The 27,215-nt window shown below is 41.8% G+C and overlaps 1 protein-coding gene across 1 annotated transcript; it reads left to right on the top strand.

Annotated features, from left to right (window-relative positions):
* The first annotated feature begins 23 nt into the window (after nt 1-23).
* abcb7 (ATP-binding cassette, sub-family B (MDR/TAP), member 7) lies at nt 24-22,653 on the top strand. The gene is made up of 16 exons (XM_069697036.1): nt 24-263; nt 1,753-1,836; nt 1,925-2,002; nt 4,003-4,122; nt 7,536-7,668; nt 9,457-9,725; nt 10,368-10,456; nt 10,569-10,656; nt 13,346-13,520; nt 14,078-14,235; nt 16,440-16,603; nt 16,767-16,896; nt 17,338-17,509; nt 19,199-19,302; nt 20,016-20,123; nt 22,353-22,653. Exons 1-16 carry the CDS (start codon nt 120-122, stop codon nt 22,569-22,571), a joined length of 2,235 nt encoding a protein of 744 aa, XP_069553137.1. The 5' UTR covers nt 24-119; the 3' UTR covers nt 22,572-22,653.
* The last annotated feature ends 4,562 nt before the right edge of the window (nt 22,654-27,215 follow it).

Genomic DNA, 27,215 nt, shown 5'->3' with positions numbered 1-27,215 from the left:
AGACTTTTTTTTTTTCTCGTTTTTTTTGGTGCGCGCTCGCTCTGACGCTGACGACGTCGTCCAAGGCCCGGATGTGACGTAGCCGGCGTGTTGACTAACCGCGGTCCTTCTTCGTCAACATGGCGCCGATGTTGGCACCGCTGAAATGCGGCTTTCACTTTCAAAGACGGAAATTAGCGCTTCTCATTCGGCAGACGAGCTCGTATCGTGTTTGGAATAAAAGTCGCGTTGAAAACGGGACGGATCGTAAACGCGTTTATGTGGTGAGTGTCGAGGCGGCTGGTCGAAGAGGACGCCGCTTTTGGTGCGACAGCAAGGACAGAGATGGGAAGAGTTGTTAACTAACTTCCAGGGAAGCTAACTAGGTTCAGGTGATTTGGACGGTTTCTTTGTCATTTGTTTGACAGACTGGTCACCCTCATGGACACGTACGACTTATTTTCAACCAGCTGTCTTAAGGTTTCGTTGAACGGCAGGCAGCTAATTGGCTAACTTGAACATTGGTTTACTTCACTAGTCGGTCCGGTCACCTGTGTCAACAGTGGCGTTACGTCATTTAACATCTACGGTGAATGGTGACAGTAGTTGTGCCTTTTCCGTTTAGTTTTGTGAACGAATTACTGTACAAAGTCTTGTTATCTTAACAATAGCAGTCGAGCTTGCAGCCTGTCGGAGGTCTCGGTCACGTGTTGTCTCTCTCGTCCCGACTGTCAAGTTTAGATAAGACCTGACTGACCTGCTGATACGAGTGATAACTCGTGTAAACAGACTGTTGTTGATTACTTGACCCCATGCTGGTTAACTGTTTATGGACATCTTGTTTGTGAAGTACATCTTGCCCTCACCGATGCAGTCATATGAAGGTGACATGTGTTGTCTACAATGTTTTGGTGTGGTGTTTTATGTTTTATGGCCATTTTGGGGGTCCCGATTTTATTTGAAAGCTTTTATCGGTGTTTCCATTATTTTCCCTCCAGCTCTCCATCCATGTCAGTGAAGCTCACAGCAGCAGTCTTCGCTCGACTTATACTTCATAAGCCTCCAACTCTGCATTTTCTAGAGGTTAAAAGTTAGGCATCACGAACTCAAAATGGATTACAAACCAATGATCACACTCTCAGTTAATGTGTGAAGTATTTGTATGCCACTGGTCTAAGTAAGATCAATTGTAAGCTCATCCCAGATGTTTGTTTTCACTATCTTTTTACAGTGTGCTAAATTGTCACAGATAAGAGGAGATTTTATTAAGTTTTAAGGTCAGTATATTATGTATTTATCTAGCAGCTGCACCTACTTTATAACCCGTGACTGAACTTAAATTGAGTTTCAGTTTCTGTAGTTCTCAAATTTGTGAACACGATTTCACAATCGCTAAAAGATTCAGAATTTTTATTGCTTCAACTAATATCATGTTGTTTAAAGTCGATTCTGAAAAACGCAGCTTTTTAAACATCTATGGAAGCTTCTTCAACGCGTCCTGCAGTTTAACCAGCTTCTTCTTGTGTTTGCTCAGCACACCTCCAACCCTTCTATGACCTTTGAACTCAGACTGGTGACTTTAAACTGTGAGCATTTTGGTAAATACATCCAGGGAAGATAATATTATTTGCTTGTTTGTTTCTGTTAGGATTACATGTATTTACAGATGATTTTACCTCTGTTTGTTTGTTTTGCTTCTGTTTTTGTATTTTCAGTGTTTCTGAATTTAGAAAAGAAAAACGGCAATCAAATATGCTTCCTCATGTGTTTCAGTTAAGTTCCCATCCACACCTACGAGCAGCAACATGGAGCACACACGGGAGCGAAAACAGTCGGCAGATTTTGGAGGCGGCAAAAGTGAGTGGGTTTGAGAAATAATCGTGAATCTGTGTCTGTTAGTAAAATCCAACATAGAATAACAACATTATTCTGATGATGTTTCCAGCATTTGCAGGTGACAGACAAACGGACATGTTGGCACGGACACGCAGGAGGAAGTCTAAGTGCAGATCCGAAAAATGTGGTGAGCACAGGACCTTGTCAGTACTCAATGAGTTTTTGTTTTGCATATGCACATCAGATAAATAACACATTTGAACTTATAAAATGCGTTGGAGTCTGGCTGCAACCAGTGGTTAATGTCAGTATTGATTTAAAAAAAAAAAAAAAAAAATTTATTATTCATCTTTCGGTTTATCATTTTCAAAAACACTGACAAACTGGTTTCCTTAAATCAACCAAAGCTAAAAGCTGTTGTCTTTCCTCGTTTCTTTGCGTATCATTTCAGTTTGATCCAGCCACGGGGTTGTTTTATGTGTCAATGTTGTTGTATAAGATTTTTAAGGCAGCTATATTTATTTAATATTTTATTTCCTCCTCCATGCTCTTTTAAATTCGGTACAAATTAATTTCTCACTCATGTCTACTTGCTGTCACATGTCTACAAAATGTTCTGTTGTAAAAATTGGGCTTAGGCCAAAAGTTTTAGAAACCCTTGACTAATTACTTAAATGAATCCTTTAAGCACTACAACAGTAATCTCTGCGCTGTCACATGAACAGTGTCTGCACGGCTTTTTTTCTTTTTTCTCTAACAAGAGACTTTGCTATCAAAACTATTTTGTTGTACTTGTTAATTGTAGACAAAATGATATATACATGTCAACATTTTTTATATAAGTTGAAGAGCCTTTAATCTACAACACAGAAGAGTTTTGGCTAAGATAGACTTTAACAAATAATGTTGTTAGGCCTGAAAGTTTTTTATGTTTATCAGGAGATAGGTAGATAGACAGATAAAAATGCACTATAATTATCCTCCTGGGGAAAATTTCTGTGACAGAACACTAAAATGCATTTTACAATCAAAACATTAAAAAAAACACTAAAATACAACAACATGAACAGGGATATATGCAGCATTTGTGGTTTAACATATTTTCAAAAAAACATGACCAAGTGTTGTCATAAAAAACATCACTTTGAGTGTTTGAGGAACTATCTTAATATATTACTTACATCTACAATATGTACATTCTGAATCAAGTGCTTCTGTTGCTGTCCATAGAATGACATAGTGGGCAAGTCGGGTTGTCCAAGATGTCCAGAAGTTTGGACTGTATTGTCCTCTCAGTCACCCCCTTCAGTGCGCCCAGTTTGGTCTCCAGAACAGACCCTGCCTCCATCGACCAGATAAAATAGTACAGTCTACTGCCAATCAATCAATTCAGTGTTGTTCTTGATTCAATAAATGACCTGGGCCTTCTAAGAAAGTAATGTCGGCTCACGCCCTTCTTGTAGTTGTGTTGAGTATTGCTTGTCCAGTCCAATTTATTATCCATGTACCCTCCTAGGTGTTTAAAGGACTCCACCATATCAACATCCACCTCTCAGATGGAAACAGGGTGCATTAAAGTGTTAATGTTAATCCCCCCCATCACAGCGTTACACATTGCTTGATTGTATTTGATTAAAGGCAGGTGTTGGGCACACTTTCACTGTAATTTGCTTGGAACTGCTGCCATGCAGCCGTGCTGTAACATGGTGCCACCATATTGAGTGGATTAGAGGAATTATTGCATATTCTTTGGCCTGCGGAGAGTCCCTGTGGCAGATGTGTGTTGGAGCGTGGGTAAACAGCCATGTTGGCACCAGTGGACTCTCAGCCTCAGCTGGGATGACAGCCCAGGTGTCTCCTGGGACTTGTAGTGTCAGACTGGTTCCTCAAGTCCACCTGGAGAATCTGCTGTCGTTGCTGCAGCCAGATCTCCCAGGGGAGTCCCGTTGACATTTGATGTTCCATGTGTCTGCCCAGAGAGAAATCTTTAGGTTATTGTGATTGTCACACTAACTGCAAAATTGATGTTAGTAGCAAACACTGGCAAACATAAGGCAGGTTAGAAAGTTAAGAAAATGGTAAATACCATTTTACACGTATGATCTGTGTTTCAAAAGAAAGACTGATTTTATAAAAACGCTGTACTGTAATCTAATAAGAAACTTTGTTGTTGTTTCTTCTGCACAGTTAACGGAGGTGAATTCAGCCAAGATTCTGTCTGCAATGCTGTCTTACGTCTGGCCAAAGGATAGACCAGACCTGCGGGCCCGTGTTGCTATCTCTTTGGGCCTGCTCGCTGGAGCCAAGGTAAGTTTACAAAGTCAAGTTTATTCAATTTCATGACATCTTTCTTATGTACTCATTTGTTTTTGTTTGTCACTTAATTTGGTCTTTTTAAATTAGATTTGACCTCCCAAATGAAGATATTGTTATCTGTTTGTCATTGAGGAATAAGCTCCAGTCCCTGCTTCATTTTTGTCCTCACTATACTTTAGTCTTATTATTTTTTGTTAATATCCTCCACTCTAAGGTAAAAGTTTCTTACAACAGCTAATGCCCTCTTTGATTACACTGGGACCCAGATATTTACAGATACAACTTGATCAAGCTAAAAGACTGAAGCAAGATGCTTTGACAAAATAAACTCAGCTGATTGTACACGGTGCTGCCGGTATGAAATCTGATTCACTGTTGGTCACCATTACCTTTGTGGTAACTTACAAAACACCCCCTCATCGGTCTTCAATCAGCATCCATTCTCACAGTTGCAGAGTCATTCTTGCCTGCAAACACAATGTACAGCTGACCCCCAAGAATCAAGATACTTTAGTGTCAGAAGACAATCGAAGTTCATACGTTGTCTGACACAATGTCAGGAATCCCAAGAAGTTTGAAAAGGCATGACACATTTTCTAAACACAAACCAAGAGTTCACGTTCAGAGAAGATTGCAGAGTCACTGCTTTAGTTTAAAACCTGTTTCACAGCAAAATGGGGCACTACTAGCTTCGGTAAACATCATGTCTGCTTTTATTATTTGTCAGCAGCACATCGTTGTTGTTTGGCACTGCTGTTGGAAGACAGGACCGATATGAAAAGCTTGGTCATGTGATGTGTCTGTGCTCTGCTAAGATGCTCTGAAGTCCAATAGCTGAGAACACCACATTGCGTTCATCACCCACAGTATTTGTTTTTATGGAAAACTGAGCCTGCAAGGCAACAAGCAAATATGGAAATCTGAAAAAATATAAGAGGTTAATGCCTCATTTTGCAGTTACACAGTTTATATTATCATTTTGAATATTTAATAGCTTATGCTTTTCATTTGCATAAAAATGGCTTGTGGACGGTACGTTTGAGGTAGTTACACCGACTGACTTCCAGTTTCACACTGACTGCTGTGGTAGCAGTCAGTGTGAAACTGGAAGTCAGCTTTATTTTTTCAAAGCGTGACTTTTAAACTGACCTTTTCCTAAATGACAAGAAAATAAATATAGTAAATACATTTTGCAACCGCGCATCCCTATTTCTGTATGAATGGATTTATAATCACCGCTCATAAAATGTCTTTTGGTCTTCTGTTGCCTCAAAAGCAATTGAAAAGAGTAGCCAGAGAAATCCACAGGGTTGGACATTTCATTAGTTTATAGCCATTTTTGGCACATTGTTTCTCTATGACTGTACTTACGTGGAGGCATCCAATTCAAGCAATGCCTGAACGGGGAATGGGTAACGTAAGGAGCAAGGGAAATACACTTTCTGTGCACTTTCTGAGCATGTGGGATGTGCATCGACATATAGAGGCACCACAGAGGACTAGAAAAATGGCATTGGATTATGTCAGCATATGTCTGTCTAATAGGCGATTTGAAACCCGTTTCCACTCTCCTCTCTGCATACCCCCCTCCCCCTTCCTCTCTGCCTTCCCACATCACCAGTGTGATGGTGCCCTTCTTGTTTAAATTTGCCTCTAATCACTACTTTTATAAAGTGCATACTTCAGCTTGTAAACCTTGAGAAGTTAATGATTTTGAATATTACCTACGATTGTGTTGTCAAAGTGTTGGTTAAAAGCCAATACCAAAACACATCAAAGCACTGGTCTAGTTGTGAAAATAATAATTGAAATGTATCAATGCTTAATTAAATAATCTCTCTGCTTTGACCACCCTGTGCTCAAACCACATGAGGACTCACAATAGGTGATTGCACTTAGTAAAGAACCCATATAAAACTAAAAAAAAATTGTGCATTTAAAACAGATAGTGTTGTTTTGTTTTTTAAAGAATTAATTGCATGCATTAATCAGTGCTTGATCTATTTCCTCTTCCTTTGTTGATGGTCTCTAATTTACACCCTGGAAAACAATCACAAATTCACAGCTCCTAAATGCACACGTCCTGCTGCCACTCAGCATGGCTCCCTCTAGTGTGTGCTAAAGAGGAGAGAACACGCAAATGCAATCTAATCTTCTCCCCCTATTTTACTGCTTGGTTGAAGTTCACCTCGGTTTCACCAGCTTGCCTATTTGAACCTAAACCACCGGCAGTGTGGATGCAATTTTTAAATCAACTGAATAATTATGTGGTTACAGTGCATCCCACCTCTGCGAGCCACTTTATCAGTGACATTTTCATTTCAAGTAAATGATTATAGACAAGCGCTTGTTTTTGTTGGCCTCAAACAAAGCCCTCTGTGTCTGTGTGCCAGTCTGTATGTCTTACTATAAGCTCAAGGCTAATTCTTCGTAGCCTGCAGCCTTTTCTCTGCTGCTTGACAGAGCATCTCTATTATGGGATGGCTTATTGCCAGGTACAGATTGACATAGTGTCGATTTCATCTCCAGTGTTGGCCGTTAATGGATTAAAAGAGCACATCAAACCTTATCATGTATTTGTGGTAAAATTGAAGACATGTTTTGGCCCTGTGATAATAGGCTCGGGCTATTTTTGTGTCATGTTCTGTTGTCTTGGTAGCAAAGTGGCAGATATTGTTTTTCCTTGAGGAACTCGGAGGACTTCTATTGTCTGATTATAATACCCAAGTGTATAAAGCAAGAGCCCTGGAGATGAAGGTTTTGCAGTGCAAAAACGGTGCATTATAAGGTCTCCTTTTACACTATGGTTGACATGGTTTTATTTTATATTCTTAATTTTTCACAATTGTTGTTACTATTGTATTAAAATGATATCATTCTGTATCCGACGGGAGTGAAGGAACAAAGAGTAACCGTCCCCAGTGTTAGGGGTTGAGAGGCTCAAATGAAATGGGTTTCAAATGAAAATGCTTTGCAGTATGACGCCGTGTTCTCAGTCCTAATGTGCAGCGGACTGCCCAGCCTGAGTCACACAGCTGTCCCTGTGCTTTTAATTAGCCCTAATAACCATTTCAATTCCATTAGCAGGAAGCAGCAGCCTCCTCACCAGCACCATCACAGCCAGTCGAGAAGAATTCATATACGTGCACACACTGCATACGATACATGCACATCCTTGAATGCATCTCAATGGGTAATGTTAGGAACAAGGGAAATCCACTTTTCAGGCACGTGGGGTGTGCATGCATAGAGGGGCACCACAGAGGACGAGAAGAATGGCACTGGACTATGTCGAGCATATGTCTGAGTAATAGGCTATTTGAAACTGTTTCCACACTCTTTTTTTTTTTTTTTTTTTTCTCCCCCTCTCTGCATGTTTCCTCCCTCCCTCTCTGCCTTCCCAGATCACCAATGTGACGGTGCCCTTCATGTTTAAGTATGCAGTGGACGAGCTTAACCAGATGTCGGGACACATGCTGAACCTGAATGACGCGCCAAGCACTGTGGCTACCATGGCAACGGCTGTGCTGATTGGCTGTAAGTCCCAGACTTGTATTGCACTGGCAGGTGCCGTGCTCATCAGAGGGGACTATGGGACTGCCTATTATCTACCGTCTGACCTTTCTCACCACATTCATATCAATGCTGCTCCGCAACCTCTGCTTCTCCCTCAAATTGTTTACATTATGAGCTTCTTTCTGCGTCTGAGTTTACTGCTTTTAATCTTCACGACCCTCTTGTGACTACTGATGACTATTCAGTATGACACTTGTGTGCTCCCAAGTCAAACAGAGGTGGCTGCATTTCTAAAGCACTGGAGAAGAAATTGCAGATGTCCTTTGAAAGTGGCTGTTTATGTTTTTAGCATTGTTCGGGGCTCAGGGATGTTTCTTTCACATCATTCCTTGAGCACCTCACTTTTTTTCTCGTCTTTGTCCAAATGGGCCTGTGAGAACAAAAGGAATCAGAGGCGAGATGTGAATGTCAAGTTCCTTCCTTATTAGAGTTGCTTTTCTCTGAGCTGCTGATGAAAAGCAATATAAAATAAATAAATATTGTGTACCCATGGCACACCCCAAAGTCCCTTTGGTCTTGACTCGGATTAGCTTGGATGCAATGTACACGTGCCCTGTAGCCACTTACTGTATTTGAATGAGCACTAACGCTACATGTTCAATAAGGGGACGACATAATCAGAACTACAGACAAGATGAATTAGGATGATAAGGAAGAATGTAGTTGATGCTCTTAAAGAAAGGAATCGTGTACATTTATTTGCTTCCTTGTTTGCTACTTCTGGGACCTGGTATTTGGAGCCTGCAGTGTAATTTGGCTGAAAAGGTTGCACAGTGCTCATCCTACCTTGTCAGATGTGGACACATTGTTCATTACACGAGCATTCCTATTTAACGCCACATTACAGCCCCATGAAGACAGGCAGACAGAACGATTATTACCCTGTCTTTGGTCTCAGCAGACGAGTCATGTATTCACACAACTCGGTGATATCGCCACAGGATGACCGTGTGTCATTCAAACACAGGCTAATATCAATTTGCAACAGTCATGCTAGCCATCTGCTTTTATAACAATTTATGAGCAGTGTGCGAGATCAAGAAATTTGAAATTTTGATATTAGGTTGGAGATTTTATTGAACTGAACTACTTTGGTTTTGCTGCATGTCAAGTATGGTCTTTAAAAAAAAAAAACCTCCCGAATTAAGCTTTAATAAGAAGACCTTAAAGAAAGGCTGAATCGCTGCTTCACCCCTCAGAGAAAGTCTACACTCATCGGTGGTGAAATTAAGCCTGTTCATTGACAACCCGCACTCACATCTTTCCATCACACTCTTGTTAAAACCTCCTCTCCCTCCTCTATTATTCTGCTCACGCATGTAGTCTACTCCCTTGTCACACACACTTGTACACTCAGATACCCTCCCTCCCTTCAGTCTGCAGTGTGCTGGCCCGCCATACTAGTGAGGCGTCAGACAGCATCCTGCTCTGTAATTACAGAGGGGAGGCTGCTGCTGTAGTACTGCAGAGCTTGCAGACCAGAGATGATGTGAAAGACCTGTCCTGCTGCCTCATGCAAGCCTTCGCTTCAGAGCAGTCAATGAACCTCAAACCTGTCTAACGTCAACTGCCTCAATATGCCTCTAATAGGATGGGAAAAGTATGGGTCAGAGTCTTGTTTTGCTGCTTCATAGCAGTCTTCTGTGTTTTAAGATGACAATAAATTCTCATTTGATAGCCCTGCTGCTAAAACCACCCTGCTTTTTCACAGCAGGTGTCCTAAACTCTCTGTCTCCGCCGCTATCCCAGATGGTGCCTCACGGGCTTGTGCAGCCCTCTTCAACGAGCTGAGGAACACTGTGTTCGGCAAGGTGGCCCAGAGCTCCATCCGTCGCATTGCCAAGAACGTCTTTCTCCACTTGCACAATCTGGATCTGGGATTCCATCTCAGCCGCCAGACAGGGGCACTGTCCAAAGCCATTGACCGCGGCACCCGGGGCATTTCCTTTGTCCTCAGTGCAATCATCTTCAATCTAGGACCCACAGTCTTTGAGATGGGACTCGTAGGGGCCATTTTGGTGAGTCCCAAGGTTAAATTGAGACACAGATTATGGTAATCCCAAGGTTTGTTATTGTAGCATACTACCAGAAACAACCAGCTTTTGTTCTTTGTTGCTTTTGCTGTTTCAGTCCTTAATGTTAGTTCAGGACACTAAACTTCACCTTGACACTCTTCACAGCAGATTGTGCGGAAATTAATTTCGGTGATATTGTCTCATTTACATTCGAAATGGAATATGAATCCCCGTGAACTTTTGATGGGAACAGAGAGTCCATTAGTGTCAGTGATGAATCCCAAAGCTTTGTAGGAGCTTAATGTCTTCCTGCCGCATATGCCCTAAACAGATGCCCCCCTCCCTGGCCACCACGGAAAGAACGACTCATCTATAGCTTCATGATATTACTCCACTCTGGACCATAATGTTAGATTGCCTGTAATGAGGGCAGACTTCATTGCCCAAATAGCTAAAGCATTAGCACGATTACTTCTTGTAGTTTCCCGTCCATTTGTAACACTTAATTTCATAGTGGAATGGTCAAAAACAGTCCCCGCTCAAAGTACTGTGTGATGCCACCATTGGAGTGCGGTGCTCTGGTGACCTTTTATCACAAAGCTGTTGAGTTACAGCTTGTTCTTACTGTGCTTTTCTCTTTTGCAGTATTACAAGTGTGGTGGACAGTTTGCAGCAGTGGCCTTGGGCACCTTATCAACATATACCCTTTTCACGATTCTCATCACTCAGTGGAGGTAGGAATTAGGATTTCTGGACTTTTTCTGTGCCTGCGTGTTGTGAAGGTTAGACAGAAATATGTATTAACATATAGTGCTTCTCTGATCGTGCACGTGTCTCTGCACGCAGGACTCGCTTCCGGATAGAAATGAACAGAGCAGACAATGAAGCAGGCAATGCAGCTATTGACTCGCTGCTGAACTATGAGACTGTTAAGGTAAGTTCCAATCACACACACACACGCACACACACGCAAGCACACACACGCACACGCCAGCGGCTCCTCTTTCAACACCTCCTACCGCGTCATTCCTACTTTGATGGGGTTTCTGGCATGATCACTACTTTCACAATTTGTCTTTTAATTTGTAAAATTTTAAATCATTTTAAATGTCTTTGAGAGCAGTGAAGTTTTTGGTTGACAGCCAATTTTTACTGTTATTGTATTTGTCCAATTTATTATAGAGGAGTGTCACACCAAAGTAAGATCATAGACCTTGTTATGAAGGGATTCGGTGTTTTAGGAAAATTTCAATTATTGACATGCTCTATGTTTTATGATTGTTATTATGGTTAATGAATAAGTAGCTTAACTATAAATAATCCTCTTCCATGGCGCTTGGATATTTAACTGCTCCCTGTCTGTCTTGTTTGGTACGTCTTAGATTGTGTTAATTGAACTGATCAGTCAAATTGTTTCCCTTAAAAAGAAAATCAGTGAGGACATACCAACGATACAATACTATTGTATGTCTCTCCATACAGTGTAGTTGTATTGTGATGAAAAGCTCTGTAAGATATTGTGGGTCACAGTTCTCACAGTCACAGATAACAATTCTGTTATTCCCAAAAGAATCGTGGGATCTTTCCTTAAACATTTGTGAAAAATAATTTAACTCAAATGGTTGAACATAAATTTCAGTTGTTTTCTAGTGATACTTGAATAACTGTTGTCAGCCTTCAACCGTGAGATCATGCAGCAATAACTATTCTGATAAATTATACGTATTGACCTAAGACTTTTACTCTATACTACTAGTCGTGATTTCCATTTCAGCTAATAATGTTTATCTGTAAATGGTCATAGACTACTGAAAAACATGAATTGCCAAAACGATGCAAATTATCACAGTTGAGAAGATGGAAGTGGAATTATTATTTTTATTTTTTTGCATGAAAAATGAATATAAAAATAGTTGGTTCATTTTCTGTCAATTGAATAATTGACTAATCTTTTTGGCCCCAGCACATTTATAAACACAATTTTGTGTATTTTTACTTTTATCATATTTCTTTGTGTCTCTGTTCCTCCCATTGTCTGCGATGCTCTTCTTCTCTCTGTGAAATTGTCCACCCATTTGTGGAAATGTCACTCGACTCGCTACAAACAATGAGACATTTCTCACTGGACACTCAGGACTTTTGTCAGTGACCCAAATTGTGTTTCAATTATAGTTTAGAGCTGAAAGGTGTCTGCCAATGGAGGCTTTATTTTGAATAGAAATGTCAGCTGAGGGCGCGGGTGGTTCATGGATGAGTGTGTGTATCACAGACGCCTGACGGATGTGATGTGGTGTGTAAACATTTCTTCATACTTTTCTCACTGTCGTATTTATTTTCAATCTGCATCTTCTGCTGTATTAAGACTCTTGTACACATGCAAACATAATCGACATTGAGTTTTGGGTGCTTTGTTGGTTGCTCCAGATATATTTTGAGTTACCATGTTATTTTCTTTGCTGTATTATTTTGCGTCCTGTTTTTCGTAACGTTTTGTTCTGTTATTTTGTGTCATCTGTGTCAATGCGGCCGGATTTAGCATCACTGTGAGCTGTGAGTGTGCATATGTAATTAGATCTCCGCCCACTCAGAAATCCGTTCCACTTTCACAAAGGGCTGGATGAGAACCTGAACACCGTGCCTTGCACTGCTTCGGTTTGTCCTCCATGTGCTACTTTCTTCTCTCTCTCTCTCTCTCTCTCTCTCTCTCTCTCTCTCTCTCTCTCTCTCTCTCTCTCTCTCTCTCTCTCTCGCTCACTGATTCGCTGCCTTTCCTTATATGCAAATCAATGGCAAGTCAGTAACTGCACAGACCCACTGCCGTTAGCTACAGAAGCAAATCGCCCACTTAACCAGAGGAGAGAAACAATACTGCAAGCTAAACAAATAGCAGCAGAGCAACAATATTAAGTAATTGGCAGTAGACTTTGTGGAGGACTGTTGTTATGATTATGCTGCCGTTTTATGTGCTGAATTTAAAAGATGTGCTTGTGGCTGATTCATGAGGTGCTTTTCTGTAAATTATAGCTGTATGTCTTAATCAGAATTAGTGCTGCTTGTGTGGCGTAACACTTTAGAGCTATCTGTGCTCTCTTGGTAATGCAGGTGTCTCTGTACGCTGCTACAGATGTAAATACAGAGGGTGATGACAGTGCCAGTGATGAATACTCTGCGGTAATTCTTGTTTAGTGACGTTTAGGCTTTCCTTCCATTTATAATCGCCTAATATTTGTAACCATTGCTTTACCTCGATTACTATTCTCGGCTCAGATCCGCAGCCTGCTCAGCAAAGCAGACTCTGGATTTGTTCTATCGCCCTTTAAAATCTGCAGAGAGCAGATGAGGACAGGAGACATGAAAAAGAGCTTTAGAGGCCAACTGAGATGCAGACTATGCCCAGAGCGGTCACTGAGAACAAATGCAGCCTTGAGGCAGGCTGCGCTAAAGTGTCCATCTGCCTGACACTGCTTCCGTAACCTTTAACCTTAACCATATTTGTGTCTCTCCCTCTTTCTCTCTCAACTCGTACTTCCTTCCCCTTTGTAAATCCTTTCATTGTGTCTCTGGCCTGTGCTCAACTCTCTCCCCTCTCCTGTCTCTCTTCACGTCTCTCCTCTCGGCTGCAGTACTTCAACAATGAGAAGTACGAGGCTGAAAGGTATGATGGATTCCTGAAGATCTATGAGTCATCCTCTTTAAAAACCACGTCTACGCTTGCCATGCTCAACTTTGGCCAGAGTGCCATCTTCAGTGTCGGCCTCACCGGCATCATGTTGCTGGCCAGCAAGGGCATCGCAGCAGGTGAGTGAGGCCGGAGTTTTGGGTGGTTAATGTGTAAATGTGGGTTAAGGTTGAAGGTGCAGAGGGGATTACAACTTCTGTGAAATCATTCTTTTAATACATAAATGACAAAATGTAACAGCATCTAAGTCTAAAGGTGAAAAATGCCAGGTCTGAATTTACCTCCTCCAGCCCACGATTCGGAGCAACAGAAAAATGGGTGAAAAAATATGAAAGCTTTAAAAAAAAACAAAAAAACACCAACAACAACCTCAAAACAAAATCCAATGGACACATGAAACTGCCAAATAAAACCCTGACTGAACGGGATAATGGGGACCAAATGAGAACAAAGCACAGCAAACATGAAAAAGTGGCATGAATAGGAAATAAAATAGGCTTGATGCAGAAAATGAAATCACAGGGGGTGGAGATGCTTTGTCTGCTCTCACAACTTGAAAGAAAAACAATTGGTTTGACAGTTATTTTTTTCCGTTGTTGCATCGAAAGATAAATACGTGATACGATAGAGCTCGGTTACATGCTTCCCTTAAAGTTGTTCTGCGGGGATCACGTAGGTACGATGACCGTTGGAGACCTGGTGATGGTAAATGGCCTGCTCTTCCAGCTCTCCCTCCCGCTCAACTTCCTGGGTACGGTGTACAGAGAGACCAGGCAGGCGCTGATAGACATGAACACGCTTTTCACCCTGCTCAGTGTCGACACCAAGATCAAGGTAACTCGTCCCGCCCGACACGCACTTTCTAACACATTGCTGCGGTAGTTTTTCCTTCCTCTAGTGAAACGGATCATAGAAGACGAAGTTTACAATCGAAAGTTAACATCTGAAAAGTCAAAGTAGAGTCAAAACGTGATAAAGCCTTTTACCCGGCGTGTGTAATTGAGCAAGGGGTAAAAGATTTTAACACGGGACTGAGTTTATTCTTATGACTGCACATGTGCTGTAAAAAATTATAGGTTGTAGTCAAACAGTAATTACGTGCTTGGTGTGACTCAGGTGCCTCCTCATCTATTTCCACTTGTAGTGCATGACTACTCGCTGCATTTATGTAACTTGTTCGTTGATATTATAACAAATTCCAGCAAAGCGGTGGCTTCTTCTTGGTGATTGGTTCTAACGCTTGTTACCAGAGGTCAGTTTAATTAATGCATTCATGGTTGTGACTAATATTCACTTTCCTTTGTTTTTACAAGGACCGGTTTCCCAACATTTACCGATTGCAGTCTTAATTTTTTAATTCACTCCGGTGTTTTAAATAATTTATCAGTATGCAAATATAGAATCTCAAGCTGCTTGTTTAGTGTTGTTTTGGGTCCCAAGTTTGATTATGATCAGCGATAGTGAAAAGAGAGAGAAACAGAAGAGTGACTGGGCACTCGAGAAGATAAAGGAAAGGATCTTAAGTAAAGGGTTTTCTGTTCAAGTTGGTGCACTCGTGCAGATGTGCCTGTAGATACATTTTAGACTATCATTATTGACAGAAATGTTTATGTTTTGTTCTTTGAAAGCTTTGTTTTGGTCTATTTCACCCTGTGGTCACATGAGCTGGTGGTACTTTCCAGAGAGACTGTGAAGGTGAAATCCCAGAGTAGCCGACTGCCGCTGAAGGTTCATTTTTGCCTCCGTTTCTTTCATGGTTTTGTTAACAAAAGCCACTTTCTTCTGAATGGACTCTTATCTGCAGTGCAGCGTTTATCGGTTGCGCCTCCGTGGTTTACTGTGCCAGCCAGAGCTGCAAATAACAACTTTTTCAGTATTTTGTGAAAAGTGAGTGAAATAATTATCAAATCAGTTGTTGAATAATAAATCTGTCAATTGACTAATTCATTAACTATGACTAATTCAGTTGTAGTGCCAACCAGCATTGACTGCCCTTTATATGCTTTTGTGGCACTTTCTATCTAGTAACTGACCTTTTAAAAGACACAGGAATAATAAGTTGCTATTTAAAATGGATCATGCTCTTCAACTTCACAGCTAAAAACTGCCCAAACATTTGAGATTTAGAACATATAAGCCTCTTATTTTCTTCAATGTAATGGCTATCAATTATTTTTTGTGGGACATTTCATTGCATTTATCTTTTTTTTTTAACACAACGCAACAGCCCATCTTGCATCAGAAGAGTGCACTTAAGTGCAAATGTGTGCCTGCTGCCGAACAATACGAAGGCCGTTCCCATCTCCAGCCTGTAATTACAGTAGGAGAAATGAATCTGTCCAGTTGTTATTTAACTCATCAGTAATATTCCTCTCCATTGTGATTCCCTGTCGTATGGCATTACCCAGCAGGCCATTACTATCTGAATGCTTTTTTTCCCCTTTTTTTTTGTGGAACACGTTGGCCTATTATGCAGATGTAAAATTATTTAAAACTCCCCCTCACTTCAAACTGTGCCACAAAATACCAAAATAAAAAAAGATTTTGGCTTTTTTCCACATTGGGGGGGAGGGGGGGTGTCAAATGATCACCTGTTTATACTAATGGACTGTGCGTTATTTGTATTAATTGACAGGTGGATTGTGGGTGATTATGTTGCTATTAGGTCGTGTAGAAATAGAGCAGAACAGGCTTTTACTCTGAGGCTAAGGACAGTGTTTTATTCCCTGCTGACCTTTGCTGCATCCGAGGTCTACGGCTGAGCTCAGTATGTACCCAAGGTTTTTACGCCTATTGATCCTTCAGTCACCATGAAGGGCAGCGTGTGAAGATTCAGACGATCTTTTAAAACGACTTCTCAAATTTGCTGTGAATGTCTCTGCTTTATGCAGCCCGTGTAGGCTCCATGCTCCAGCATTAGGCCTCTTTACACGGTGTTGGAGTAACGTTGCATCATGTCGGGCCTTCTCTCCAGTGGCTGCTCTGTATCAGTCTTTTCTCTTTCCATTTTGTCTCAACCCTCTGATGGTTTGCTCAAGGAGAGGGATCTCGCCCCGCTATTAACCATCGCACCGCAGGAGGCCACCATCCGCTTCGAGGACGTCTACTTTGAATACCTGGAGGGCCAGAAAGTCTTAGACGGAGTGTCCTTCGAAGTGCCTGCTGGGAAGAAGGTGGCTGTAGTTGGCACCAGCGGATCAGGGTAGGTCACCTGAGAAATACACTGAATGTCAAACCTTTAGCCAGGTGTGTGTCATCTCATTTACAAGTACAGAGAGTCTTATCGTCAAATATCATCAGTAGACTGTGGGGGTGCAGCTCACAGACAGAATGATGCAAATGATTGGTTCCACGTCTGGTTGCAGGAAGAGCACCATTGTGCGGCTGTTGTTCCGCTTCTTTGAGCCCCAGCGGGGGAACATCTACATAGCGGGGCAGAATATCCGAGACGTCAGCCTTGACAGCCTGAGGAAGGTTTTGGGGGTTGTACCTCAGGTCTGAAACACTCCAACACAAAAAAATAAACCAAAACAAGCAAGAAAAAAAAGAAGTAATTTTATCAACACCACATAGATATTTTTTCTGTATCTGGAATGAAATGTATGTGTACCCTTGTGTTTGAATAGTAGATGTATTACATTTGAGAGTTTGTAATTATGCACAACAAGGGGGCAGCATAGAACAATGTAACATGGATAGTTAACAGTAGCATTAGAAATAAGCTGATTCCAGTTAGGTTTTCACTGCAGTGAGCTGATCTGAACAGATGGTACATGAACATATTTTTGTCATTTGCATTCTTTCTCGTTCTCCTTCTTATCCTTGTCTTTGTATCTGCAGTGCTCCGTTTCTGTCTCTGCTCCATTAAGAAAAACACTCTGAAGCCTCATTTTCCCCCTTTTTTTTTTTTTTTTTTTTTTACTGTGTTGTTGACAGGATGCTGTTTTATTCCACAACACCATCTTCTACAACATGCAGTACGGCAACATCAACGCCACACCAGAGGAGGTGTACCAAGTGGCGCGTCTAGCAGGCATCCATGACGCTATCCTCAGGATGCCCCATGGCTATGACACCCAGGTTGGAGAGCGGGGCCTCAAGCTGTCAGGTTTGCTGCACCACTGTTTAAATAGGATCTCTCTATAGAAGCAAGTGAAAGAGCTGTGTGTTTAGTCTTTTCCCCTGGATGGTACACTGAACAAAACAGAGAGTTTAATTCCTACATAGAAATTCAGGAAGGGGAATATATTGAAGTCATAATGATGTTATGCTGCGATGCAAGACTGGTTCTTCGTTTTCTTTGTTTTATATTTTTGCTTTATGGTAAAATGATAAAATAATGTGAACATAAGATTTTTTTTTTTTTTTTTTAGCTATTGAACTTAATTATATGAATGACCTCTTCTTGTGACTCACCCAGTATCTTATTAAAGCAGGAATGGTCATTATTATTGATCGTGACGATTGAGTGTTACATTTTTTGTTGTTTAATTACGACAGCTCTGATGGGCGGACCAATCAGCAATCAGTGGGGGTGGCTAAGTGTGATGATGGTGAAGTCAAGTATTTGTTTTGAAATGTAGCTCCAACAATGGCTGCGGTTGTAGAGCTAGATGAACCGACACGAGCAGTTGAAGCCACGCCAGCCAATATGGAGGTGTTAAAGCCGGTACAATAACAATGCCTGCAACTTTATTCAAAATTCTCCAATGGCCGCTTACTGACACGGTGTCGCAATTTACGCACATAGGGAGGAGGGGTTCTGTTGTTCACGGCTTTGTTAGTTTTGGTGCGCAACATGCGTCACATAAAGGCTGCTCCAGTAGCTTCAAAATTAACCCGAGCTCTACGCCTATTAGGATTTAATGAGTGCAAACAATCCTCAATACAATGTGGCCAGAATCATATATTCATGTTGTGAATTTGACCCTGCTAATAATACCGGTCTGGGAAAAAAGGACTGTGACTGAACATCCTCGTGATTTACCGAGAGGCCACGAGGATCTCCCTTGGACGATTCAAGTTTGCACGGCTCCAGATTACAGTGCAATCATAAACATGGCATTTTAAATATTTCTCAAACCTGTGATCACGCCATCATTATTTCATCGTTTTGTTCAGTTTATTGTATGAACTTGTTTGATTGAATGTGGCCTTATAGTCAAAGTCACCCTCACTTGATTGACACCAGAATGTGCAGTATTACGTTCCTGGAATCACTCTGCAACTCATTTAGCCCACGTAGACACACAGTGTGTGCGAGCAGTTTCACTCAACATTCAAGATGCAATTACTGGCAGCACAGATTTCCTTATGTGTAGTGACAGAGTGAGCGAGAGAACGGACAAAATAAAGACATGACTAACTTCTCATTAATTTCACTGCTGCCGTACGTGACAGCTGCCAGTGAGTTTAGGGGAGGAGGGGGGGGCACCGGGAAGGGGGCAGTCTGGGCTCTGACGCTCCTGACTTCCTTCATTGCTGTTCTCCACTGTCAGCAATGTTTACACTCGCTGAATGCCGCTTGCTTTCAAGAGGCCGCGCACAGCTCGTATGTAATAAAGGCCGAGGCCGACAGTGGGAGAAGTCTTTGAGTCCCGCTGCTTTTTCTTCACAATTAAATGGAAGTCTGTTTTACCAGACTGAAGCCCGATGCATCGGTGTTGTCTGAGTGTTAGCCCTCTGTTAGGAGGTAATTATCTGATGAGAAGGGCCAGACAAGAGACCTGCTCTAACCTCGCATATCGCACCTTTTGGCTTTAGCCTCCTATTTATGACGTCTGTTGTTTTATTTCAGGAGGAGAGAAGCAACGCGTCGCCATCGCCCGCGCAATACTAAAGAACCCACCCATCCTTCTGTATGACGAAGCAACATCTTCCCTCGACTCCATCACTGAAGAGGTTGGCCTGACACCGCACGAAGACGTGTGACAGACACTGACATACATGGCATACCCACAAATGCCCGTTCTGTGCTGCACCTCCACCTCATTGCGTCTGCATACACATTTAACTGCAAGCACCCACTCAGTCACCTGATGTAGGTACACAATAATTCAGCTCACTCATGCGTCACATACCTGCTGTGACATACACACCCCTCCGCACGCACACACACACCCCTCCGCACGCACACACACACACACGCGCGCACACACACACACACACACACACCACCCCCATGTTCTCCCTTGCCACCTGCCACTGTTTTCTCCTACTTAATCTCCAGCTCAGCTTAAATCACACAGTCTTTGTAAATGTTACTTTTAATGAGAAAGTTCAGCACGCCCTCTCTGAACTTCTGGAAAAAGAGTCGGGCAGTAGACGTGGCTGTTAATTGAGATTTTCTGTTCCTTCTCATCGCGATGGTGTTTCTAAATTAACATATGTAAACAGTAGAAAGAGAAGCATATGAAGGTGGATGTTGCTGGGCAACATTGTGTTGACTGAGGGGGTACATTTCATATATATCCTGTCAGTCATGCACTTTTTTTTTTCCCCCCCTTATTTATTCAGCCTCCCATTATTGCAAACTGCAAATTTTACTTTGGATTAGGGGATACTCTTGTAAAGCTTAACGATATGATGTGTTATTTGTCTTTGTGTGCGTTCAGAACATCCTGAGTTCAATGAAGGAGATGGTGAAGGACAGGACATCAGTGTTCATCGCCCACAGGCTTTCCACCACCGTAGACGCAGACGAGATTATAGTGCTCAATGAGGTAAGACCTCATCCACTTATTTTTTTTACTTGAGCCTGTACCTTCCCTGATTAACATTTTCAGTTGTAATGTCAGTTTCATGAAAAGCAAATTACATGACAGTTGAGAGTTACCAAGTATAAACATGCCCTGTGTTAATTGCCAGTCCAATTAGATGATTTCACATTGAAGGGAAGGACGATGACCTGCACTCTGCGTAACCTTCAGCGCACTGTATCTGCCAGCAGCAAGAATTTAGCAAGTTGCCCCTGGTTTTGGCACTCATTTATTTATTTTTCAGTTAGTTTTCTTCAATGTACGTGAGGAAAACATGCTTTGTTTAGCTTTTCTCATTAACTTCAACAACAACAGGACACTGTTGGTAGAAGTGAATGTATTATTTTCTCCATAAGGGCTCATTAAAGCAGTCAGACTCGACTGGCTGTTTTGGTCAGATGGCGTGTCTTGTTTGTCTCGGTGACTAATAATGTATGGGCCAGCTTCCCAGACACTGATGAGGCCTTATCCAGGACTAAACATGTCTTTCAACGGAGATCACCATTCAAATGGGTGTATGCAGTTTTGATCAGTTGTGTTTCTGGTGAGGTTAGACGTGCCATAATGGCACAAACCTGATTGTTTTAAAGTCTCTCTGCTGTTGTTGATGAAATCCAAACAACTCATCTCTGTTCATCAAAATTACGCATTTAGAATTTTGTTGAAGCAAAAATTTCCCTAATGCCTGAACGTGGCTTAAATGTCACTCTACTCCTTTACGTGGCTCTATGAATATGCAAATAGTCTCCGCCTTGATCGCTGCTTGCTGTTCACCTGTGGACCAATGACACGGAAGGCTCCACCCCTCAACTCGACTGGATTGGTTTCACGTGTGACATACGAGACCCTGGCTGCGCCTAGAATCACGTATTTATGTACTAACACTCACTATTTTGAGTTCTCGCGTGCGTTAACATTGTCAAGCAGTAAACATGAAATGCTGGACGCTTTTCACCCTCGACGGTCGCCATCGTGGCTCCGTAGCAGAAAGGGAGGATCCACCGACCTAAAGTATTTTTAAACTGCGGTGGCTGAAGAAGCTGCAGCTGCTGCATAAAATCGCCCGAAAGCATTTACCATACTGTTGTTGGACAGACACCACTAGTGTTTTTAATGTGTCAAAAAAGTTGCCAATATGTTGCAAAAATGATGCATTCAAATGCTACGGTTATTTCCAGTAAGTGCACAGCCACAGTGTGCGATTTGAGACGCTAGTCTGTCGAAACTCATGTCCAGCGCAAGTAAGAGTATCAACATGTAAGTGTGCTATATGTGACGTGATTTTAGACAGAACTCCTGGCTGTCTGAATCTGCCGTGGGGTTTGGCAACTATACGAATACAAATTGAATGAATTGAATGTGTGTTTTAAAGACTGTCAGACTGTCACCGAAGCTGCGAAACAGAAATGATCAGTTATTGTATGCACTGCTTATTTCCCTCAGGTTAAGTCTTCTAGGAAATGAAAAACGCCACTGGAGGGGTCTTTTAAACTGAGCAAACAGAGAATATTTTCTTTGCGTCAGAGATATAGTCGGTGAATAGAGAAATTGTACGGCTTGGAGCCGCCGCAAAGCACAAAAGAGACCGAGTGAAGTCGTTATTATCTGGAAAGTAAGAGTTAATGTAAAATACAACGGGTGAAGTGACATTTTCCACAAGTGCTGGAGTCAGATTAGATAAAATGAGAAGAGCCTTCTTTGAACTGCGGCGAGTTGAGCCTGTGTCGTTCCACGTTTCCAGAGTCAGATGGCAGGGATCAGAGGGTCGTGGCGAGGAGGCATGTTTGCGTGTGATGTCGCCATGGCGTTTGCTGGTGTCACCAGCAGAGGACCGCCTGGGGTGCTCATTAAAATAACGAGCGGAAGCAGTCACATGCTCATCTCGGGCGCACTAAAGACGATGCCAACACCTCTGCATGCTCATGGGAGGTGGGGGGAGGGGGTGCCTTCGTTTGTGTTCGACTGCGTGGGAGGGATGTGTGTTTGTCGTGTGTGGATGTGCGTACGTGTCTGCGAGTTGTGTTTTTGCGAGAGGAATGCAACAGTTGTTGGGGAGGCGGCAGGGATACTAAGGTGGGGGTGGGGGAGCCGAGTCTCCGCAGAGAGTGTGGTCCATGTTGTGTGGTCATGAAGATATGCTAACTACAGGACTCAACGGCACCTTCATTTTGACGTCTTCCTTTTCTCTGCCAGGGTAAAGTGGCAGAGCGAGGCAGCCACCACGCCCTCCTGGGCACCCCTGGCAGCCTGTACGCAGACCTGTGGAACGCCCAAAACAGCAAAATCCTGGACAACAGCAAGAACTCGCCCGATCCGCCGGCGGAGCGTCTGTCCCAGAAGGAGGAGGAGAGGAAAAAATTGCAGGAGGAGATTCTCAACAGTGTGAAGGGCTGTGGGAACTGCTCCTGTTGAGAGAAGCTGCCACCTCCTTGTTGTTCATCCCTCGCAGATGGCCTACGCTGGAATCCCTGGTCTGTGCGGTATTGGGGGGGGGGGGGGTGGGGGGGGGGCACACACCCCCCACACCCCTCCACAACTCACTCCCACTCCAGCCAAACCCCCACGCAATCTCTCTCCTCCTCTTCATGTGAATAAAGGCCACCGCTCGCCAAAATGAAGGAGGAGGAGCAGAACAGGGAGCAAGTGTGTTTAGCACTGGCTGGTGTCCAGAGATAGAGCTTATATGCCAGTTGTCTCAGCTGAAGCAAAGCATAAGAGACCTTGTGTATCACATACGTGTGTGTAAGACATCTGTTAGTCAACATGGTTGCCCCCCCCCCCTGCTCATTTTTGACATCAGGTTTATTGACATCTTCCATTGCACTGGAAACAGATGAGAGCACATGTAATGACTTACATATGCCTTGATGTTGACACAAAATTGCTATTGATTTAATTTTTTTTATTTTCAAAATAATATGAATTGATAATTTGCTTTTTTTTTTTTGTATTAAGGATGTGTAGACATTATTCTGGAATTAAGGGATCACAGTTCAAATCTGAGATGACAGGAGCGTTTTGCAGTATGTCTGTTTGAGTAACACTATTTCACAAAGCGGCTACTCCTCTGAGATTCTTAATGCACATTGCCCACGACATTGTTTTCAACATTTGTTCTAAAAATGTCAAATTTGGTATCAAATCAAATCAGAGACAACGTGCAACATAATTTGGATGTTTGGACTTGTGAACACACAAAACGGCTCCCCGGTGAATTGGCAGTATGTCACAGTCGCAAACATAAATATAACAGGAAGGAGCTCTAATAAAGCATGAATGGTTCTCATTACATTAAGAGGCAACAACTTGAAAGCCTTTTTTTTTTTTTTTTACATATCATTTAGCCTTGGCTGACGGGCCTCTCAAAAACAACTTATTGGTGGAGTTTTTAACAGTGCTAAAAGAGCTCTTTGGATTAGTCTTCCTCCTGAAGGTCACATGTCATTGTGTAAAGACTGGCCATACTCCTCTTGTCCTCATTTTCTGAGGGCTGGTTTCGCTGCACATTTTATTACAAACCCTGCTATGATATTGTATCTATAAATGAAAAACGAATAGTTGGGTGTCTTGTACAATACACACAATGTAAAGCCTGTTGCATAGTATCATGTTGATGTGAGTACAGATTGATTAATAAATGTTGGCTTTTCACTAAATAACAGCTTTCAGAGACTTCTGATCAGTGTTGAGAAATATGACGATATGTACTGAAAGATGATTTTCATTATTTGTCTTTGATGCCAATAGAGCAACTGTATCTCTTTAATGCCTGTGTCTGTGTTACACTCGTCAGTGGTTCCCAACCTGAGGGTTGGTACCCCTTTGAGGGGTCACAATCTTATTATTGTTTTTTACTTGGTAAAGTAATGGTTCTCTATTTTAGGAACAAGCTTATTTCTTTGTTGGCAAAGAATTAGAGGAGAAGCTCAATACAATCTCAAACTTAAAGCAACAGAAGCTGGTACACTCATTTTAACATAAAGACTTGCTAATTAATGTACCTTATTTGTTTAATTCTTTAAAAAAAAAAAATCCCCCCAAAAATTGTTTTGCAGCAGGTTAAATGCCTGACTAGTTCTTAGCTCTCTAAACTATTTCTTAGATCAAATGGAGCCACGGTAGGAAGTACTCATGCACATAACCACCTGTACAAAAATCTGATTTTTGTTTTGTTTTTTGTTACATTTCATATAGATTAAAAGAAATAGGGCATAATGTGTTTTATTGGTGAAAAGTAACTCGGTACATCTGCTCTGCACTGTACGCTGGTACCCCGGAGGTACTTTACAACGGTATGAACAATTGATGCTACTTTATACTTCCACTCCACTATTTCTTTGGCAGCTTTAGCTACTTTTAATATGAAGATGACACATTGGGAAATATAACAAACTTTTAAAGTACAACACATTGTTAATGATTAAACAAGTGGTTTTCAACTTGTTCAGCTTGTATGAGCTGTTAACAGCTCCAGCAAATTGTGATTTTTACCCTTGAAACTTCTCACGAGATTTTTTTTCTTCAATAAATGTTCAAAAGATCCAATATTCTAGCAAAAAAAAAAAAAATCAAAGATTAGAGAAAACCCCCAAAACCTTAAAAGCAGATTTCTGTATTTGAACTTTGTTCCTCTCTTCTCTCCCAGTAATCATCTGACAACCGCTCAGATTTATCTGTTGTCCCTGTAGATAAAACTATATAAACTAGCTCCACCGGCAGCAGCTACAACAACGACGTGATGCTTACACACTGATGCTTCAGTATAAATCATCTGATGATGTCATAGATAATATATCAGTCAGAGGGACCAAAGGAGAACTTTTACTTAAATAATTTGACTACAGTTTGCTGCGAACACTTCTGTACTTTTAGTCTTGTAGGATTTTGAATGCAGGATGTTTACTTGTTATGGAACATTTTTACATTGCTTATTTGTACTTAAGTAAAGGATCTGGATATTTCTTCCACCACTGGTGATAATTAGTGAGCTCTAGAGGTGCTACAAGGTCGATTTCCAGTCATTGTGGTAAGGTAAACTAAGCTGAGCTAAATAAGTACTAGCTGTATCTTAATGTGCAGACATGACTGAGAGTTGAATCAATCTTAATACCACTCTCAACCAGAAAGTGATTAAATTCCCCCAAATCTCAAAGCATTCCTTCTAATACCTGGTAATTTGACTTCTTCTAGCCTCTAAAATTATTCCAATTAAACAATCTGAAAACCGAAGAAACAATATTTTCTTTAAATGGATTATGCAAATTGGACAAGGAGTCGTGAGTTGACTGTTGTTAAGATTCACAAGCTTCACAACACTGCAGGAAATATTTGCAATACTGGATTTGCATCATATTTGCATTAAAATCTTATTTATCAAGTATTTAATTGATTTTATTACCCAAATTTAAAATGTCGTAATTCAGAAACTTTACTCTGATACATGTATCTTAATACTATATTATTATTAGTCCTGTTATATTAAAGGACCTGTCGATTCTGAGAGTTGCTTTAATATTTACAGTTCAATACATTTAAAGTGTATTCATGAAAAGCAACATTAAAATACGCATCCCTTAATTAATTATCAAACTACTTGTAGATAATAATCCGTGTCGCCAATGACAACAGTCAAATAAATTGTTTTAGATTTTGTATTTAGTGTGGCCTATTATTGATCATTCGTCCACTGAAAACAAGTGGACAAGAGCTGTCATAGAGGCTGAAGCGTTTAAGCTGTGAACGCAATAGTGACACTAACACTGTCTCATTGTGTTCATTGTCTGGTGGACAGAATGACAGTGGATCCCCCCTCAAGAACCCCTGCAGCTCTCTCGATCCTCCTCTGGGACCAGAGACATTAGACGACACTTTCTGTGAGGCCTTTCGGCAGGATTATAATTGAAACCGACAATAACAAAAACATTCACATAACGTGACAGAGCCGGCCCCGCTGCACCGCATTGTGATGCCTCCACCACCTCCCGAGGAAGTCACACATTATAGATGAAAGTAGACTTTGATAAAGCCCCGCTTAAAAGGAAACCAACTGGATGATTGCTGCTTGGATGGGTCTCCTTTCATGCGTCAGATGTCCAGGCAGATGAGTTGATGTTAATGGTGTCCTTCTAATCTAACCCCGGAAGAGATTATGAGACTATTCATTAGTGACTCCCAACAACGTTCAGCTGCTGCCCTGAACAGGTTATTCGCTAATTATTCAGCGAACATAACTCACCATGATCTGCCCGGGTTCTCTGAAGAAGCCTTCGATGTTACACAGAGCTGAATTTTTTTTGGTGCTTTTCCTCCTCTTTGCTGAGGCAAAGCTTTGTGTGTGTGTGTGTGTGTCTGATACAGTCAAGGACATAACACTCTCAAGTATTGAAGTTACCAAGCAATTCGAGATTGACTTACACAGTGAGGGTGTTTGCTTTCTCTCTGTCCATGTTCAAAAACTGAGTCACTCAGTCTTTTGTTCAATGACCCCTAATTGTTCTGTGTGGCATGCATGTGATTAGTACTATTGTGAGCTGTTTGTCTGCATGTTTTGAGGAGGTAATGAGGAAGCCATTTTCCTGTTTACCATGCAGCTTTCTCCAGGCGCAAAGGAAGGCAAGCACACAAAGGACTCTAATAATGTCCTTAATGTGGACCGCAGCAGGAGTCTGCGCCAAACACAAACCACGACCTTCCACTGAAGAAGAGATTTTCAAAGAGCCTGCTGCCTTCTTTACATGACTATATCTTATTACCCTGCTCGGTGATTCAGTGCTGGATTTAATATGGAGATGCTCCAAACACGCCCAAAGAGCTGCATCTGTGGTCCCATGAAAGCTGTTCAGAGTGCACAGGTGATAAGAAGGATTCAACCACACACGTCAAATCCCTGCTGACCCTTTCTTGGCCTGTTGCTGAAGACCTCTGCGTTTATTTTCATCCTGATAACAGTCAGAGCAGCCTGAGACTCAGGGCGATCCCTCTGCACCAGACAGTCAGCTCGCTCCCATCCCACTACAATGGAACGAGGATGTGGCCGAGGGCGTCTATGCCTTGATA

The sequence above is a fragment of the Brachyistius frenatus genome, unplaced genomic scaffold (genome assembly GCF_029030835.1).
Source record: "Brachyistius frenatus isolate BFR_SWC_R1_liver_20210118 unplaced genomic scaffold, ASM2903083v1 Contig_22, whole genome shotgun sequence".
Lineage (NCBI taxonomy): Eukaryota > Metazoa > Chordata > Actinopteri > Embiotocidae > Brachyistius > Brachyistius frenatus.
Note: the sequence above shows the minus strand (reverse complement) of the source record. Positions and strands in the feature narration are given on the sequence as shown.